The 17,918-nt window shown below is 39.4% G+C and overlaps 1 protein-coding gene across 14 annotated transcripts in view; it reads left to right on the forward strand.

Annotated features, from left to right (window-relative positions):
* CDC42BPA (CDC42 binding protein kinase alpha) overlaps positions 1 to 17,918 on the forward strand; it is a 189,832-nt gene that overhangs the window by 166,456 nt on the left and 5,458 nt on the right. For 6 of the 14 annotated variants that reach the window (XM_054194340.1, XM_054194339.1, XM_054194346.1 and 3 more), the window contains 8 exons: positions 315 to 412; positions 1,998 to 2,082; positions 3,794 to 3,917; positions 5,226 to 5,343; positions 10,670 to 10,738; positions 10,879 to 11,064; positions 16,011 to 16,128; positions 17,084 to 17,241. In XM_054194340.1, coding sequence (XP_054050315.1) covers positions 315 to 412; positions 1,998 to 2,082; positions 3,794 to 3,917; positions 5,226 to 5,343; positions 10,670 to 10,738; positions 10,879 to 11,064; positions 16,011 to 16,128; positions 17,084 to 17,241 — 956 coding nt within the window. Of the gene's footprint in view, positions 1 to 314; positions 413 to 1,997; positions 2,083 to 3,793; positions 3,918 to 5,225; positions 5,344 to 8,737; positions 10,640 to 10,669; positions 10,739 to 10,878; positions 11,065 to 16,010; positions 16,129 to 17,083; positions 17,242 to 17,918 lie in introns of those variants that run through there. The other 8 variants (XM_054194347.1, XM_054194351.1, XM_054194352.1 and 5 more) reach the window with 6 other exon arrangements.

Consider the following 17,918-nt stretch of genomic DNA (forward strand, 5'->3'; position numbering starts at 1 on the left):
CTTTCAGAAGAAAAAAAACTTTGAATCACATCAGTGTTTGGCAGAACAAACTGTAATCTCTTGTAGTTCAAAAAGGAGTTTGGTTCTGCAAAGTTAAAAGAAGAGTCATAGAGGTTTTAGGCTTTTGGTGGTAGTGGTCGTTTGCCTTCAGAATAAATTTCTTGTTCATTTTTGAGTTAAAACACATTTTGTGAAGATTGTTGTTGTATTGTGGGGTGAGGATTTTTTGTAATAAATATGGTTAAACATAAGAAATTACATATTTGAGCCTTATCTAAAAGCACGTGATCCTATACCTAATCTGTCCCTCTCAGGTTACAATGCACCATACCTCTCTGTGTACAGTGAAAATGCAATTGATATCTTCGATGTGAACTCCATGGAGTGGATTCAGACTATTCCTCTCAAAAAGGTAACTTGCTCTTTCAATATCAGTTAAAGAATATGTCTAGACTCAGTATTGCTTTGCTACAGGCATAGATGGTTTTTCAAGCACATTAGAAGCCATCATTAAAACTGCTTGTTTAAAAATAATTGAACTAAAAGAAGAGCTACTGCAAAGACACCAATGCTTTTTGTTCAAAATACAGGATATGAAACATGTTTTATATGTGGTTTCACTGTTTCAGATGAATGGTCAGTCTGGAGCGTATGAGTATGTTAGACTTACTGATACTATTGTAGAGAGCGGTTTCTTGGTATTAATGGTATATGGCTTCATTGGGACCGATTGCATCTGTGTTATTGACAGAATGGATGTTAAGATAATTAACCAGGCCTTCAAAAGCCAGTACAAATATTAAAACCAGGATGATGTCACATTTGGATCACTTATCAAAAGGAAGAAGTTTTTGAAAACTGACACTTTCTTGGTATTTAGGTGATGTTTGCTCAGCTGTATTTGGAAAGAAAAAAGAAAAGTGTTTTTTTTCCCCATAGTTTAGGCTGACTTAAGCTTTGTATTACTGTCAACATAATGCCTTTAACGGGCATTCCGGTGACACAGAACTACAAGATACTGTTCTTGTGGTCTTGTGTTAGTCATTCAGTCTCTCTGCATATCAGTTTCCCATATGTCAGACGCAGACCAGGATATTATGGCAATGCTATAAGGATAAATAATGCAAAGATCAAGATGCTCATCTGTTAACCATCTTAAGGAGAGAAGAAGAATCTGGTCTTCTAGAGAAAATTTCCTCTACTCTTCCTGATGTCCAATCTTTGAGTTATTAAGCAGTTTGAGCAATTTTTTTACTGCACAGCAGAATGTGATTTAGTACTTTGATTAATATTTGACTCAAGACTGCCCATTTAATGAATGAAGCTACTTTCAACAAACAAGAATTGCTATGTCTAGGAGACTCAAAAATGGCAGTTCATTATGAAGAGTTTGTTTCTAACGCAATTTGCAGACTCGGAGAGTGGAATGCATCTTTCATTTTGAAGTTGCAAATCACAAATACCAGTAGGCTCTAGCAATCTCTGTATACTTTTATCAAGTTGCGAAGTGCAATTGTGACATGATACTAACACAGAATAAAAGCACAGCTTACTGCTTTGTGTATCTAATAAACAAAATTGAATTGTTATATGAAGTAGACTTCTAACAGAACTATTTCTTGAAATGCTGGGAGGAATGGTGTTAATCCTATGTCTTTAAGTGGAATTTTAGGCAACTCTCTCTGTACTTGTTCTCCAGACAGAAATTTAAAATCTAAAACTGTATTCAACTCTACTTCGTGGCTTTATTGACTCACAGTTGTTATTCTTGAGAGCAGGCGTGTGCTAGTGGAGATAGGAGACACTGCTCCCTCCAGCCTGCAGTTCTTCTGTGGAGCAGGCTTTGCTCTGGCCAGTTAATGCGGTTCTACTCCCTGGTTGGCTTCTAACAGTGCTCCTTTTATAGAGTTTATAGTGCACTTTGGAGCTTTCAGAATAAGATGCAGTATATAAATGTGACTGACTGCTATTACAGGGACTGATTTTCCTTGTTTCAGGTACGACCCTTGAATACAGAAGGCTCACTAAACCTTTTAGGCCTGGAGACGGTTAGATTAATATATTTCAAAAACAAAATGGCAGGTAAGTAAAGAGAAGCCAATTTTTATCATTCAAATTTTTGTTTAGAAAGAGCATTTTTCTTTGGCCTGGATCTGTGCATTGTAGAAAGTGATCTCTCAAACATATGTGTGCTTGTTAATTTGTGAGAAAGCCAAAGCTTATAGATTCCACAGTGATTGCAATGATATGTGCTATGCAGCTACTCTGAACTTTTTTTTCCCTTTTGAATATTCAATGAAGACTTGAATGAAGACTGGAAATAGAATGACTAGATGCCTCTTCCAAATCTGGAATCACCTGCCGGAATGCAATCTAAAAATTCCTGCACAATTAAAGGCTTTAATAATGATCTTGGCAGTACTAGATAAAATTAATATTATATTTAACATAAATAAGCCTTTCCCAAGGATCAGAAAGTAATATAATATTATGTATTCATAACTTGTTATCAGGGCCACATATGATTGTGTGCCAAAGTTTTAGCTTCAGAATTCTATTTTTGTTATGAGTCATTTTGACCTTTTTTTTCTTTTTAGAGCCCATTTCGTAAGCATGCTCCTGAGTAATTTTCTTAACCTTTTGCTTAACCTCTTAGATGGAGAGGGGATGTGCTTTGTTCTAACAAGCAAAAGCTATAGTATTTTTAACAACTATTCTGAAAATAGTGGAAATAAACACTCTAGAAACATACACTGCTGTTGGCAGTGTTTCAGTGTTTATTTAAATTGCTAGCAAATTAGTACAAAAGGAATGACACTGGTAGAGAGGGGCAATATGGTGGACGTATTTATAAAGAATTTTCAAGTCTAATAAAGACTGAACATTAAAAGTAGAGCAAAAGAGGGGGGAAAAAACCTGGAGCGCATAGGATCAGAAGTGAGTAAGGCTGATGCTTTGCTCCTTTAAGCTTCTGCTGTCTTTCAGAAAACGTTGCCAAACAGTAAAGTATCCTCCAGGTGTATCTCCTTAAAAGTCTAAAAGTTTTTTTTCCTGAAGCTGCTTACCTTGTAGATCCCACACTTCACGAAATCTCCAGTTGATCTTAAAGAAGAGATTTCAGTTCCATACAAAAACTGTTTTGGCAGTGAGCAGTAGGTGTTGAGTATATTCAAGCTTATTAAGCGTAATTTTACTCTCCATATGTATAAAACAAGACAGAGCAGTTGCGGTGTTCATCCAAAGTAATGCTCCTATTGTATGATTATCACTGCTATACATTTCATGTCTTCATTAAAGATGCATCAGCCAGACCTACACATATGGAAAAAAATCTTCCCTTTTCCCACAGTTGCACCAAAATACATCAGTGTTCAAACATATAAACAGGACTAGTCTCTTTGGAGCAGGGAATGAATGAAAAAGAATCTTGCTTTGAGTCTGCCAGATGATTGGCAGAACAGGACTGTTCCAGTGATTTTCAGTGAGACCTGCCAAAGGCAGTTTGAGATAGAGGACTGAGACCCTTTCCTGCCCACCTAAAGGTTTTGTTTGAAAGAACTAATCAGTGATATTTTGAGAACACAGTTGTGGCAGCTTGTGTGTGAAGAAAGGTTAAGTCTGTTGCTATATAACAGAGTAGGTAGTGACCAAGAAAACCCATAAACCAAGGAGCATTTGTTCAGGTTTGATGGGAAGTGGGTGGTGTCCAGAGGGAGAAATTTTCTTTGAATTCAAATTCCATTAATACCTAATGAATTGTCACGCTGGACCATCGTATTTATATTGATTGCAGAGGGCGATGAACTGGTAGTTCCTGAGACATCAGACAACAGCCGGAAGCAGATGGTTCGAAACATCAACAACAAGCGCCGCTATTCATTCAGAGTACCAGAGGAGGAGAGGATGCAGCAGAGGAGGTCAGTATTCAACACGTACTTGTCTTCTGTACATGCCTGTAGGCCCTGAAGGACAGTGACTGATGCCAATGTAGTACTTCCTGTGTTGCTTTCTGGAATGCCAATTCAGATGTTTCTGTCTCTTCACTTCTGCCTTAATCCTCAATGTTTAATTTATGTTAATACAAGTTTGGATATGGATATGCACTGGATACACAAGTATTCATTAGTTCAAATTAATTATGTGAAACAACTGTAATTTGGAATGCATGTCTCCACATACTGTATATAGGTATATAGGTGTGCACATATACTGTATATGTAAAGATCTGTAATAAACACTTTGCAAAAGGAGATTATGTTGCTAACTATGCATATGGATTAATTACTTTCAGACTCTGGTTCTGCTTTTCTTTCTGATTGCAGTTCTACTCTCAGGAGTATTCCAAGGCATCTGCTTTTTTGATTTATAGATTTAACTACATAAACATTCTATAAATCTCAGAAAACTCACTTCTTCAGAGGACATAGGACTTCAGGATGTGTTTTTAATAGAAGTCCTTAACAAGTCACAAATACTTTCCTAAAAGGCAATAAAAATAGGTCTGCACTACTGCCAGTGTTCATAGTGGATGTTATTGACCATTTACTATCACTCACTAAAGATGACCTGCTACTGTCTAAGCTACACTCCAAGAACTGAGTATTTCAGTTTTCTAACTTCCGATGTCTTCCACTGATGGCTGGTTCCCAGCTTTCCTTTCTTTTTTTGGCTCTAAGAAAAGTAACAGCTATGTACAGTGGAGATAAAATTCCAATTATTGTCCTTGCCTTTTGTGAGCTGAATCGCGATTTGGTCTTTTAAGATTTTATTTACTCTGGGTTCTGAAATGCATCCTTGCCATTTTGAAGAGCTTTTAGTTCTGACCACAGACTGAAAAAGGTACTGCAGTATTATTTTAATTCTATTTTCATATTTTGTACTTCATTTTCATCTCCACTTTGTAACGCATCACAAATGAGTTCTGCTTTTACTCATCTTACAGAGCTTTTTATCAGCTCCTAGTGGTTGTATATTCTTTGAATATTGGTAACTACTGGGTGTGGGCTGTTAGCCTGCAAACAGCATCCTTTTGTTCTGCCCCCTTGCCTGCTCTTCAAGCTGGAAGCTTGTCCATGCCAGTGCTGATGGCAAGGGTTTATGACTGTTAACGTGGTTAAATAATTAATTTCCATTTAAAAGTAGCTGATAATCAAAGCTGCACATGTTTTATAAATGTCCATCCTCATGTCGAACAAAATATCTAAACAAAGTATTTTCTCTTCCAGGGAGATGCTACGTGATCCGGAAATGAGAAATAAATTAATTTCTAACCCAACTAATTTTAACCACATAGCACATATGGGTCCAGGAGATGGTATACAGATTCTCAAAGACCTTCCAATGGTAAGTACAAAAGTACACGTGAAAGTGACTGACTGCAACAGAGGCTGCAAATAAGTGAGAGAAAGACAAGTACAATTTTAAAAGTATATTCAGAGTGTTGATGTATTTCATACCAGGAGCAGTGTAACTAGGGAAATGGAGCTGAACATGCTCCATTATATGTGGTTAAATTTAAACAAAGAGGATGACACTTAAGCATGGAGGAGAGGAGGAGGAGTGGCTAATGCCTCCTGGGTTTTAAGGCAGGTCGGCCTCTCAGAGTTGATGGTAATTTTTATGACCCATATGAAGGGACACGATTAAGAGGATTTGAGCCTCTGTTCTTTCTGGGAATGGAAAGAGAAATTTCTTTCCCTGTGAACTGTGTTAGTGTAAATTCAATTCCTTTCTTCTCTTCCCATCTTCATCTCCAACATGTGTTCGTTTCCACAAAACCTTATGTAGGAAATACTCACCTGGAAGTTACTGAAATTTTTAATGAGCTAAGGACCAATGAATATTATGTTCATAGGAGAGTATCACACTGCTTGTTTCAAGCTACCTTGAGCATCTTGTTTGTGTGTTCTGTATTGTTTTCTAAACTTGTCCACGATGACAGAGATGTTATTCAGAAGATGCTAATTAGCACTATAAGAAAGATCAAATGATAGGATATCAAACAGATGATATGAATATCACCATAAGACAAAGGCATTAGTACAGAAGTGCTGTCTAAAATGATCATTGTTATTACTTGGAGTTTGTGCAGAAAGCAAGAGGTAGATGCTGAAATTGGGATCTTCAGAGGCTGCAAAGCCTAAAGAAAAGAACAATAGGACTGGAAAATAAAGCGTGCCGTGCAGTTGCACTAGTTTAGGAGCTTAGGAGCATTAATGTCTGGTCTCCAGATACTCATTTTACCTCACTTTTGCAGCAAATGATACTTCTATGTTACACTTTACCGTAAAGTCTGCACGTTGTACATGAGCCCTTCTGGCACTGTGTTTTCCTTGGATGAGAATATGCAAGGAAAGGAAAGGATTTGCTTTAAATCTCGTACAAAAGATACTCTGAGAAAAAGCTCAGTAACAAATATACTCAGTGCAGTTGAGCAGCAAACAACATTGTGTGTATGTTTATGAGTGAATAAATAATGAAGGTGCTGGTTCTAGAAAACACATGACAAATCCAAGGGAAGCTGGCAGGTAGTGTTTATCTTACCTAAATGTGAGTATGGGTATGTCTAATGTTAAACAAAGAATGATAATTTGCTTCAGGGCAGGATGTAGATCAGAACCTTTTTTCACTTTTCCATTGCTGGTGGGTTCTTTAAAATATTTCTGGGTCTTCTCAAGCAGAGAAAATAATCTGCTACTGCTAAAGGTGGGGCAAAAGGCATCCCATTTCACACCATCAATAGTTGAAAGTTCATGGGAATCAAAAGGTGCAAGGACTCTTAATCAAGTCTCAAATCTGGCAAGCATAAAATAAGGAGTGATTTTTATCTATAGAAGGGAATTTTCTAGACTTACAGGAATTAATATTTCTTCAGCTATGTCATCTCTAAATGGCTTTTAGCTTTAAATTCATTCTAGTTACGCAAGCCTTGTGTTAGCTCAGAGGTCATATTTGAAGTTTGGACTGATACTTTGCTTCTTACCAATCAATATGATGTTTCGAAAGACATTAATGAGTTGCTTTCCACACTTAAATGTGATGAGAAGACATTAGAGAATGTGTACAATATAGAATTGATTTCTCTGCTTGTTCCATTGCTGCAGCTTCTATTTAAAGGTACTGTTAAAAACTCATTTTTGCAAGTAGGTATCAATCTTAACGCTGGGAGATGTCACTGCAGATAAAGCAAATTTGACGTGTATTTTTCCAGCAGCTCCTTGCAGTATCGTACTGTATTTGTATTCATAACATAACGGATACAGAATCATGGGACTTGAAAGTGTGTGAATTTGAAAGCGTAACTTGAGGTTAGGAAATAAATGTTCTGTCTAGAGCTACTTCGATCCAGACAGCTGGTTCTTTTCCAGCAGCTTCCTGTAAGGTATTTGACTGGAATAAGTTTTCATTTAGTCTTTTCCAAACTACCTACTTAGTTCCTCAGGCACAAAAATAGAAGAAACGTAATTGTGCGTGTGTGTGATCTCATGTATTGAGTCAAATGTTTTATTTGAAAAATAAATTTAGAATTAAAAGAAAGGACATTCCATGGAGAATCAGTACACAAGGTAAAGAATACTCATCTAACCCTGCGTACAGTTCATCTATATGGTGGTTTCTTTACAAGGACATGGAATTATTTCACTAGATTCATGCCTTGTCCAAAAATGTGAATAGATTTTCTTTATTATTTTTTTGGGTGCTTCTTAGTATGTGTAACGTTTTTGCAGCTGGAACTTCATCTTCGTATTTTTAAATAGATTGGTATGTTTCAGAAGAAGTATTTAAAGAACCTGTGGGAAAGATCACAGCATTTTACTTTGCGAATGCCTCTTTCTGTTTATGGAAGTGGAGAATAAAATCCGGTTTTGCATTTGAAGAGGGCTACCACTAGGGGGAGCAAGTAGTGCAAGGCCAGTAGTTTTCCCACATTATCCAACTATTTTAGGTGATAGAGCTTCTTTCTTTATGAGATACAGGAATGCAGAAAGTGTATGAAAGAATGCCGTTTCTTCCGACTTATTTGAGTAACTTCAAATTTGGCTGGATCTACTGATACAGATTTCTTCATTCAGCATGATCCAACTTTAGAGAGTTTAATTTGTGTTGTAAATGTACAAAATGAAAATTGGGTAAATGGAATGTTTTAAACTCTTTCAGGCTATTTGATATGTTGTATCAGCTGCCTATATACGTGCAACATATCTGTCTGCATGTGATTGCCCTCGCTGATGCAGCCACACAAGGGGGAAAGATGCTTTCTCTGTGCGTTGTTTCTAAGGCCTTGGTGTGCAATAGGCACATGACATGAACAGTGAGATACGTTTATGGCAAATTGGAGCCTATTAACTTAGTCCCACCTTGTTCTCTCCATGAATGGACAGCCTAGACTTCAGTATAGCCCTGTGTTGGTGCAGAAATGAACGTGCCCAAGGCTCAGAGTGAGATCAGATTTAAGAGAGAAAATATTAGAGGTTGTCAGGCAATTGTAAATTTGCATCCTTCTTTTCTTCATGGTGAGCAGTTACTCAGGGTCTGACTTTGACAACCAAGTTTGTGGGCTACAACACAACAGAAACCAGAAGTTCTTGTTTGCTATTAACAGAGCCGTTATCAGTACATATTTGTATTTTATTGATGTGGATACTAGATCTGGGTCATTGTCTTGTTTTGTACAATTTAGAATCGTTCCTGTTAGTATATCCCCAAACTTATTTATTTACATGTTTTTCTTCCCTAGCAGCCTGTCACCAATTAACTGGCCGCACAGTCTGGCCTCCCTTCTGCCCTCTTGTCCCTTGAAGCCACTTTATCGTGGATGCTCCTTTGTAGTGAAGATCTGAAATCTGGAACTGCACTTACTGCAGCACAGACCACCTCTCTGTGTACATCAGATGTACAGGATTGATTTTGCTTTCATATTCTGCATGCCTAAGTATTTTACATACAAAAGCTAGTCTTGACTGCCATTATATTTGAACGTTATGCTTCAGTTTGACCTCATTATACATGAGCCATTATACTTCCATTCTAGGTGATGTGTGAAGCTTTGCTTGTTTCAAATGAGAAACTTCTAGAGTAAATGAATACTTATGCATATTTGGTATTCTTTAAAGAAAGTGGGAGTCCCATGCATGCATGCATCTAATGGTGGAGTCCATGGACAAAGTTCCATGGAGGATATTTTTAAAAATGTTGCCATATCCTGGCTTTCTTACATTCATGAATGCTGGCTAAATATTTTCATGGTCTGCAACTGGCCTACCCTCTGCTTTTTAGCTTGTGATTTTAGACACTCCCTTTTCTCCCTTATTGGCTTTTAGGAACGTAGCTGGCTTTGCTGCCAGTTCTCTGTTGTGAGCAGATGACTCAGCAAAGTCTGCTTTCCTGGACCATTCTTGGAATGGTGGCTTCTTGTACTGATATTTAGATGCTGCTAAACTTACTAATAACAATTTAATGTATATTATGTCTTATATGCCATACTGTGAGTAATTAATGTTTTGGTTAACAGGCAAAGCCTCATAATGACTGTGTGTTTTTTTTAAAAAAAGTTGGATTTCACCAGCTGAAATGAAGAGAACAGTAACAGTAATGTTTGATAATATGTATTGGGATGCGACTTAATGTTCTTCCAGACTTTAATACGTGCCACATACAAAAAGTAGTGCCTTAGGTTTAGCGGAGGGGCAAGTTGTATTTTTACCATATTTTATTTTTTTTAAGTCCTAACATTTCTAATGTTACTCAGATCTGTTTGTTTTAAGGTAATGAAATCAGTTGGATAAGGGGAGGAGGAACTTAGAAGTTAGAAATTAGAAAAGGTGTTCTGATTTGCTGATGGCCGTTGGGTAAACCATCCCCTCGCAGGCTGACCTCCTGAACGTGTACAGATGGCACAGGGAGGGAGCTCTGAAATGCTCTTCCATTCAATCTGGATTTAGGTGACTTTAAATTACAAGAGCACTTACGTCAGCACATTCTGTAGAGATGAATTAGAAACTTTCTGTTTAATGTGCAGGATTATTTCTCCCCTCTCTTTCTTTATATCACATTGTGGGAGCATGTTGCTCAGTTGACCTATTAAAGATGTTTGAATTTCCCAATACTTTTGCACCTTATCTGCTAAGGGCCTAGTCTTCTGCAGGGCAGAGATGGTGGTGCAAAGTCTGTTCATCACAAAAGCGCTGTCAGGCTTCAGTGAGTGTGCAGAAGGACATAGGCCTTGTGTTGTCTGTCTACAGCAGAGTAAATTGTCCCTCCCAGTTATCTGACACTAACCAGTTCACCTTCCCACCTGACTTGTGTCCCTCTCCTGTCGAAACACTGTTCCCTCCTGTTAGAAATACTCTGTGTTTGTTGTATGGGTGATACTTAATTTTAATGGAATCGCTAAAATGCATGAATAACAGAAGGAAATCTCTTACAATCTTTAACTGTTGTGTATTCTCATCTTTTCTTCTCCCCACAACCATCTCACCTGTGTTCACCTTCCTTTGTTTGTGTTATCTCTATTTTAGATTGTAAGCTCCTCAAGGCAGGGAACTGATGCTTCTCAACTGTCTGTAAAGCACCTTTTACAACTGCGGTGCTCTTTGAAATATCAAATAATAATAAATATCAGAATCGATTCCCAATGAGTTAAAAGTTTTATTTGTTTTTGATGTTTTAGCAACAGCAAGGGTGGCAGGCCCGTATGACACCATGTAAGGAAGGTGCTCAGAGGACTGGGGGTGACAATGTAAGAACCTGTGTGTTGGCGGGCAAGCAGGGCTGCTCTTTGGCTGTCCTTCCGTGTTTGACTGCTCTTGCGGACTGCTGTTGCCGATGTAACCTGTACAACCATCCTTCATTGCTTTCTCTCTCTGTTGTCTTTGATAGCAGCGTTCCCCTTATCAATTCCCTCATCATCACTCCCGTCTGATCTCCTCTCCGAGCAACTTTGAGCACATCTACCACATGACTGTTAATTCAGCCGAAAAATTCCTCTCTTACGATTCCATAAACCCTGCATTTTCCCCGCCTCCACGCTCTGTCCTCGGTACTCCAGACTTTATGACTCTGAGGGTATGAACGGCTGAGTCAGGTGTTCACTCTACTAACATTGTGTGGTTTTCCTTTTGCCTGGCTATTAACATGGGAGAAAAACCCTTGTAAGCGGTCTCCTTCACCCCTTAACTTTCTTCTGTCCCAGCTGATTTATTTTCTGCTATCAGCTGTGGTCTTTCCACAGCTCTGACGTGCCAAGAAACAGATACTTCATGGCTTTAAAAAAAGAAGAGAAGTGTGTAACAACTGGGCTGAACCTTTTTGCTATGAGAATCGCATTTTTAATCAATGAGGAAGGATGTGGGAATTTTGAGTGATAAGTTATCTGTTCCAGAGGGTTCATCGTTCAGCAGTCAGTGGCAGGATGTTGTGTATCAGGTTGCATTAAGAAAAGGTTTTGGATCTGTCTGTGTTGGACCAAACTTTCAAACTATTTGTTTGTGATGAAATCACGTGGAGTGCAAGAATTTTTACATGCTACTGTACACAGATTGAGAGAGAGACACGAGTTGTGCCTCAGAGAGTTTCTAGGTTAAAGTAAATAAGTGAAGTTAGAACATGTACAAGCAGGATCAGAACTTAAAGATAATGGTAACTTGCTGATGTAGAACCTCTTAATCCTGGCAGCTTTAAGCAGAGGCTGAGGTAAGATACCGTTCTGTAGATATCCTTCCAGTTGGAAATGTAAATTGTGGGGATGGAAGCGGTCTTTTCTTTTTTCTTGTATTGTGCATCCTGGTGTGACTACGTGGGGGTTGCTGGGTCCTATAGAAATACAAGCCACACTACAACAGACGCACAGGTACATGCTGTGCATTGTAATTGTGTACCGTGCTGTGGCCTGCAGTTTTGCTTGGGACAGATTCGCAGATAAATCAGGAATAATTTGTGAGGTAGATGTATGTGATGGTGGTTGGTTGCTCAGGGTTTGTTATGGGTCTGAGCCACGTCCGTTGCTGTAATGGAAAGGCTGCTGTTGGTTTCTGTGGCCTTTGGACACACTTCAGACATGCAAGGCAAACCTTCACAGCCAGACTGCTTTGAGTGCCTTTTGGTTGCTGTTCTAGATCCCTGTCACTGGGAAAGGTTTTGGATACATACCTGCATATACTACAGAGAATTTAAAAATGTAGGAGGAAAATTAATCTCTTCCATACAGCTCCAAAACAAATTTGTGTGGCTAAGCTTTGGCTGGTCATGTGCATGGTTGTGTGTCGCTGTTGTGAAGTCCCAATTGTCACAACTGTTAGTATTCAAAAATAAAGTTGCAGTGTTTTGGAAAACGCGCCCTGTGATGACAGGTCTGCATCCATCCTGGCTTTTCTGGTATGAGGAGAGATGCAAATACACAAAAGGAATGCTGTATTGAAATGCAAAAAAAAATAATATTGTTAAGCCAAATTGAAATTTGTTGTATTTCAGTTCTCATTTAATAGGTGTTTTTTAATCCAGCTGTACTGCAAAATTTTCTGTTTGATATGCAGTGATGTATCACCGGCCTGTGACCCACCCTCTACCTTCCTTTTCTCATGTGAGTAGTCTCCCTGGGATCAGTAAGGAATGACCCCTGGTATTTCAGACAGTAACTCTTAATTTTTGCTTTAGGAGCATCCTTCATCCTAATGTTGCAGCCTACTGGCATAAATTGGAGGGGGAAAAAAAAGTGACGTGGGCAACCTGGAGTGTTGAGATCTTGTACCTGTTAGCTCCTTAGAGCACTAGAGGTTGTCTTGTATGAAGAAAAGCGTTTGTCTCCTTTGTGGCCTCAGGATAGAGATGCTGTAAGCTGTATGGAAAGCAAGGCTGTGAGTTTTGGTTTTGTGTCTTGTCCATCCTCCCTTCATGTTTAGAGGGTTTAGTATAAGAAGAATAGCACTCCCTCTGAGGTGACCCCGGTCCCAGGTACGCATGGGATATTGGAACCAAAACAGCATGGAATCCATAGGGGAGTTGAAAAATGACCCGTTAGAGTAGGCTTTTAGAATTAAAAGCTCAGGTTTATAATGTATATTTTATATATATATAATATATATATATATTAAAAAATAAATAATAAACAGAACACTACTTTAAAACAAAAAAACCCCAAACAACAAGAAGCAGCATGACGGGCAGAGAAACATAGGCAAACAATTTCCAGTGGGTGTTGTAACTTTAGTTAGACCCTGTATGTATGTTCTCGCCCCACTGCCTGAGCAGGCAGCGTGGGAGCAGTTACTGTGGTTGGGAGAGCTGAGGCTTGGTAAGACTGCAGAGCCCTGAGCATAGCAGTGATTGCGGGTACATAACCCACAGCTCCACAGCAGCTCCGTTCCCTGGCTGGGAATGGGATGCACCGAACTTATTTGGGTCTTTCACCCTGTTTCACAGTGATTAACTTTGCTCAGCAAGCAGCTTCTCTGCTGCTGATTTTTTTTTTCTCTTCTCTCATCTTTCTCCATCTGGTTCAGTAGTGGGAATGAATTTTCCTGCTAGGATTTGAATTGTTGGTCTACACGAGGGGTTTTTGTCTCTTTAAGTAGAGGAAGCTCAGATTTCTTCTTTTTTAATTTCTTTTTAACTTGCTGCATTTTGCTGCTTTATAACTACTGCTAATAACTGCCGTTTATTTTTCTTTGAATCCCCTTTCTACATCATGCACATATCACTTCCAGGGATTTTGGTCCAAAATGCCAGGGTCTCTGGCGTGTGCTTGTTTTATTTTTAGAACAAAGAACAATGAAAGATTTGCTTTGTGAAGAAACTTTCTACGAGGAATTACATGGACTTTGCAAACTGAGGTCATGGAAAAAAAATATCATTAGAATGCACTATTAAAATAAATGAGGCTTTTTCACACACCCACCCATTCCCTCCTTCCCCTGATGCCTGTATGTTGTCTGCTCAGTCACTGCCAAGGAGGTTAATTGCCTTATCATTAAGCACAATAGTTCTCTTTGCAAAATGAATCATTGTGGGTTTATACAAGTACAAAAGACCTTCCTTGCAAAGTGTACTAACCTCAGTGCAGGGGTTTGGATGGTGGTGCACTTGGCTTTCCTTTGTTTCTCAAAACACAGCAGTAACTTATTCCTTAGCCCTTTAGTTCCTTTGTGTATTGCCAGGGGAGCCTCCCTTGTTCATGTACAGCCAGGATGCTCATGCTCTGATCTGTAACTCAGATTGTTTATTGCGTGGGGAAGGACACAGGAGCAGAAATTTAGCGTTTTGTACTCCAAATTCGGATGGTGGTTTTCATTTTTTTAAAAAAAAAAAGGGGGAGGAGGAAGGTAAGCAAGAGACAGCAGTATGATCCCGTAAATGATTTAAGAGACTCTTTTAAGCCTTCAGGTATAAATCCTCATTGAGAATAGTGCAGCAATGAATGAGGGGAGAATTAAACAGGGCTTTTTCATTTGTAAGGTCTCTGATTCTGTTTTGTTGGTGTTTAAGAGAGATCTGGGAACAAGAGGATATATTTTACTTCTTTCTTGCTTGTTGCATGTTAAAAATTGGCCACTTCTAGCCCACTGGGAGAATAAGAAGCAAAGGGTTGACTGTAAGACCAAAGGGGTCTGTTACAGCAATGACTCTAAGGATCATTGTAAGACTGGATTGACAGCAGGTTGGTAACAATTATCTGATAAAGTCTGAATTGTATAAAATCTGTTCATTACAAAGCCTCTATTTAATTATCCATTTTAAAATACAGATAGAGAAATGGGTAGTATTTGAGGGTCTCTGAGAATACCCTTGTGGGGGGTGGAATCTTCATTCTAGTTTGAAATTTCCGTAACATCTTACCTTAAAAAGACATTGCAATTGCAACTGTTGTTTTATGTGTGACTGCTTTATCTCAGAGTGAGGATGAGGAAATAATTAAATATAAATAGGAAGAAATTAACAGTTATTGCAGGGGGTGTTTTTTAAAGGGGAAATAGAGTAATGCTCAGAGCTACCTGCAGTTCTTTTCACATTCTGCATCTATAAAGGTTGCAAATCATGTTAGGAGCAGGATGAAGTCTCATATTTAACCAGAGATGAAATGATACGCATGGGCATTAGAAAGTCCCTCTGGGCTAAGAAGCCAGCTCATATACAGAGATGGGCGAAATAAACTGAGAAACCTTTTCCCCAAAGGTCAGCTGTAAGTTAACAGAAGCAGGAATAAAGTCTCCCAGAACTCATTTCAAAGTACCCTTTTCCCTTCTTTTAAAGACAACTTATGTTTAAGGATCTACCACTTCCAAGTAGAGAAATTGTGTTTTATCTCTTTTCTCAGTAAAGGACGAACTCCAGTCCAGTAACTTACAATTTAGAAAATCACCCTGGAACTCTCAGGATGCAAAACAGGAGCGATAATCAAAATACACAGAAAAACAGTGGCATGTGCTCTGGGCATCCTCTTTGAGCAGGCTGAAAACAGGAGTCTGATTCTCATTTTGGCTCAACTGGTGGAGGTCTGGAGTAATGCTGTTAATACATTTGGAATTTGGAATTGAAATACAGATTGATCCACTATGTGTTCATAAATCTGCAGGCATTAGGCATTAACATGGTTATTGTATAAAGTTACACATGCATGGCACAAATGATGGCATCAAAGAGAGAAATTTTAATAAGACCCATGGAAGCTTGTGTTCAGACAGAATGCAATATGCGATATAACAACGAATATATCTATAGCAGCTTAATTAGGCTTGCAAACCATCCTTTTGAGGAAATTCTTTAATTATTAGACGTACTCTTTCAGTTGTCTGCATATGTCCATGTAATTCAGCACTTCACTATCGCGTTGCGTGTGCTTCCAGTCTCTGCACTAAACTGCAGAATATTATTTTGCACATTTTGCTGACTTGCTGCCCAGATAATTCAGCTCCGGTAAGGTTGGGGTTTTAATGTATTTTGGGGCCTTCCTTCATAACATCCAGGGTTGAGCCAGCAGTCAATAAGTAAACATGTCGTTGTGTGTGTCTGCATTGCAGAATCTTCGGCCTCAGGAAAGTCGGACCGTATTCAGTGGCTCTGTCAGTATTCCATCGATCACGAAATCCCGCACAGAACCAGGACGATCGATGAGCGCAAGCAGCGGGTTAGCAGCACGTAAGCAAACAGAACTGTGTTGCTTTGGGGTCTATGCACAAGTATGTTTAGGGAAACGGCTACTTGCATTTGCTTCTATCCATCCTGGCACCAGACAGGATTTTCGGAAGTGATGGCTGACTGTATTCCCATTGAGGGCAAGCACAGTATTTTAATCTTGCTTTCAAAGGAGCACATGAATAAGCAGCTAGGGCTTTTGAGAGTCCCACATTTGCAATTTGTCAAATTTTTAAAACTGATGTTAGGATTAAAATTACATTCTTACCCTTGGGACTGCTTTGCTGCTGCGTACGCGTCTTAAATCAGTGGCAAGTTGTTCACAAGCTCCATGTTTATTACATTTGTTGCTGAACTGTGTAGAGCTCTTGATGCCTCTCTTGTTGCTGGTGCAAAAAGAAAGCCGGCTGCTGGTATGGAAGAGTTGCATTGCATTGGAAACACCTTTCCTAGTGCTGCCGTCCTGCCTTTGCGTGCCAGAATCAGCACAGTGACTAAATAATGGACCGTGTGAAAATAGAGGCAAGACTGGTGTCCCAGCTCTTCTAATTGTATTTTCCCTTCCTGTGGCATGTGCCGTGTTTGTTGCACGTTGCCAACTGCTTGCAGACAGCCTGTGTCTGCTGTGGTCTGTACCTGCCGGTACAACCCATCTACTCGCTGGGAAAAAGGCCACTGGAACTAAGCTGCCACCACAGTAGTTGTCGGAACATAGTGACTGTGTCTGTGCTGGGTAAAGTGTGCTAATGCTGACGTGCCAAGGGAGGGACCAGAGTATCCCTAGGAAAAACTGCAGCCGGCAGCAGACAAGATAAAAGCCCACACAGCCTGCAAGCCATGAGCTGAGCATCTTGGGACCTGCTGGAGGAAAGCAAAACTAACCAGAGAAATAGCTAACAAATTTCTAGTACCTTGAATGGGCGTCTGTAATACAGTTTAATTCCTCCGTACATTTTAGGATCGTCTGCACAAAACGGCAGTGCTTTGCGGAGGGAATTCTCAGGAGGTAGCTACGGAGCAAAGCGTCAGCCTATGGCATCGCCCTCAGATGGTTCCTTATCCTCTGGTGGCCTGGACCAAGGCAGCGATGCACCAACAAGGGACTATGAGCGAGAGGTGAGTGATAAGAGAAAGAGGAGAAAATTTTAAGTGTGTTGATAAAGATGAGGAAGATAAATTCTGTCACGGTTTGTCTACAAGTTTGGGAGTCACTGACAATGAAAATTTGGATTTCCTGTATTTCTAGCTATCCTGACAAGAAACTTTGGTCAAACTGTGTCAACTGTGGTCCTGGTATTTAACGTGCAGAAAACTCTCTCTGTGCTCCTTACCTGGAGATATGTGGGTACTGAGGCTCCCGAAAATACAGTCCCAGTAGAGTAACAGCTTGATAGTGACCTGTCACAGCTTGAAGTGGTGATATTCCTTCTGCCCTTTATTTGCAAAGACTCTAAAGCTATCTTAGCAACCATTTCACAGGAGACGTTTTGTACTCAGAGTGCCTGAAGTTAACAAGGTAATTTAAGAATTATCATATAATAATTTCATTTGGAGCAGAAACTGGATTTAGTAATTTATATTCTGTGCAGAACAAGACTATCATTATGATAGAACTGCAGTGCTAACTTAGTGCTAAACTCAGTTCCTCCAACCAAGAATATTTTACGTGGGAGGGTTCAATCTGAGGTTGGCCAGCAAAACTTCCCCATCCCATTTTCTTACCAAGGAGTGGGAAAATTAGAGATCACAGAGGCTTTTCATGGTACTGAATATATCCTTTCAGTTGAAGCTGG

This window comes from Rissa tridactyla, chromosome 3 (genome assembly GCF_028500815.1).
Source record: "Rissa tridactyla isolate bRisTri1 chromosome 3, bRisTri1.patW.cur.20221130, whole genome shotgun sequence".
NCBI classification, from domain to species: domain Eukaryota; kingdom Metazoa; phylum Chordata; class Aves; order Charadriiformes; family Laridae; genus Rissa; species Rissa tridactyla.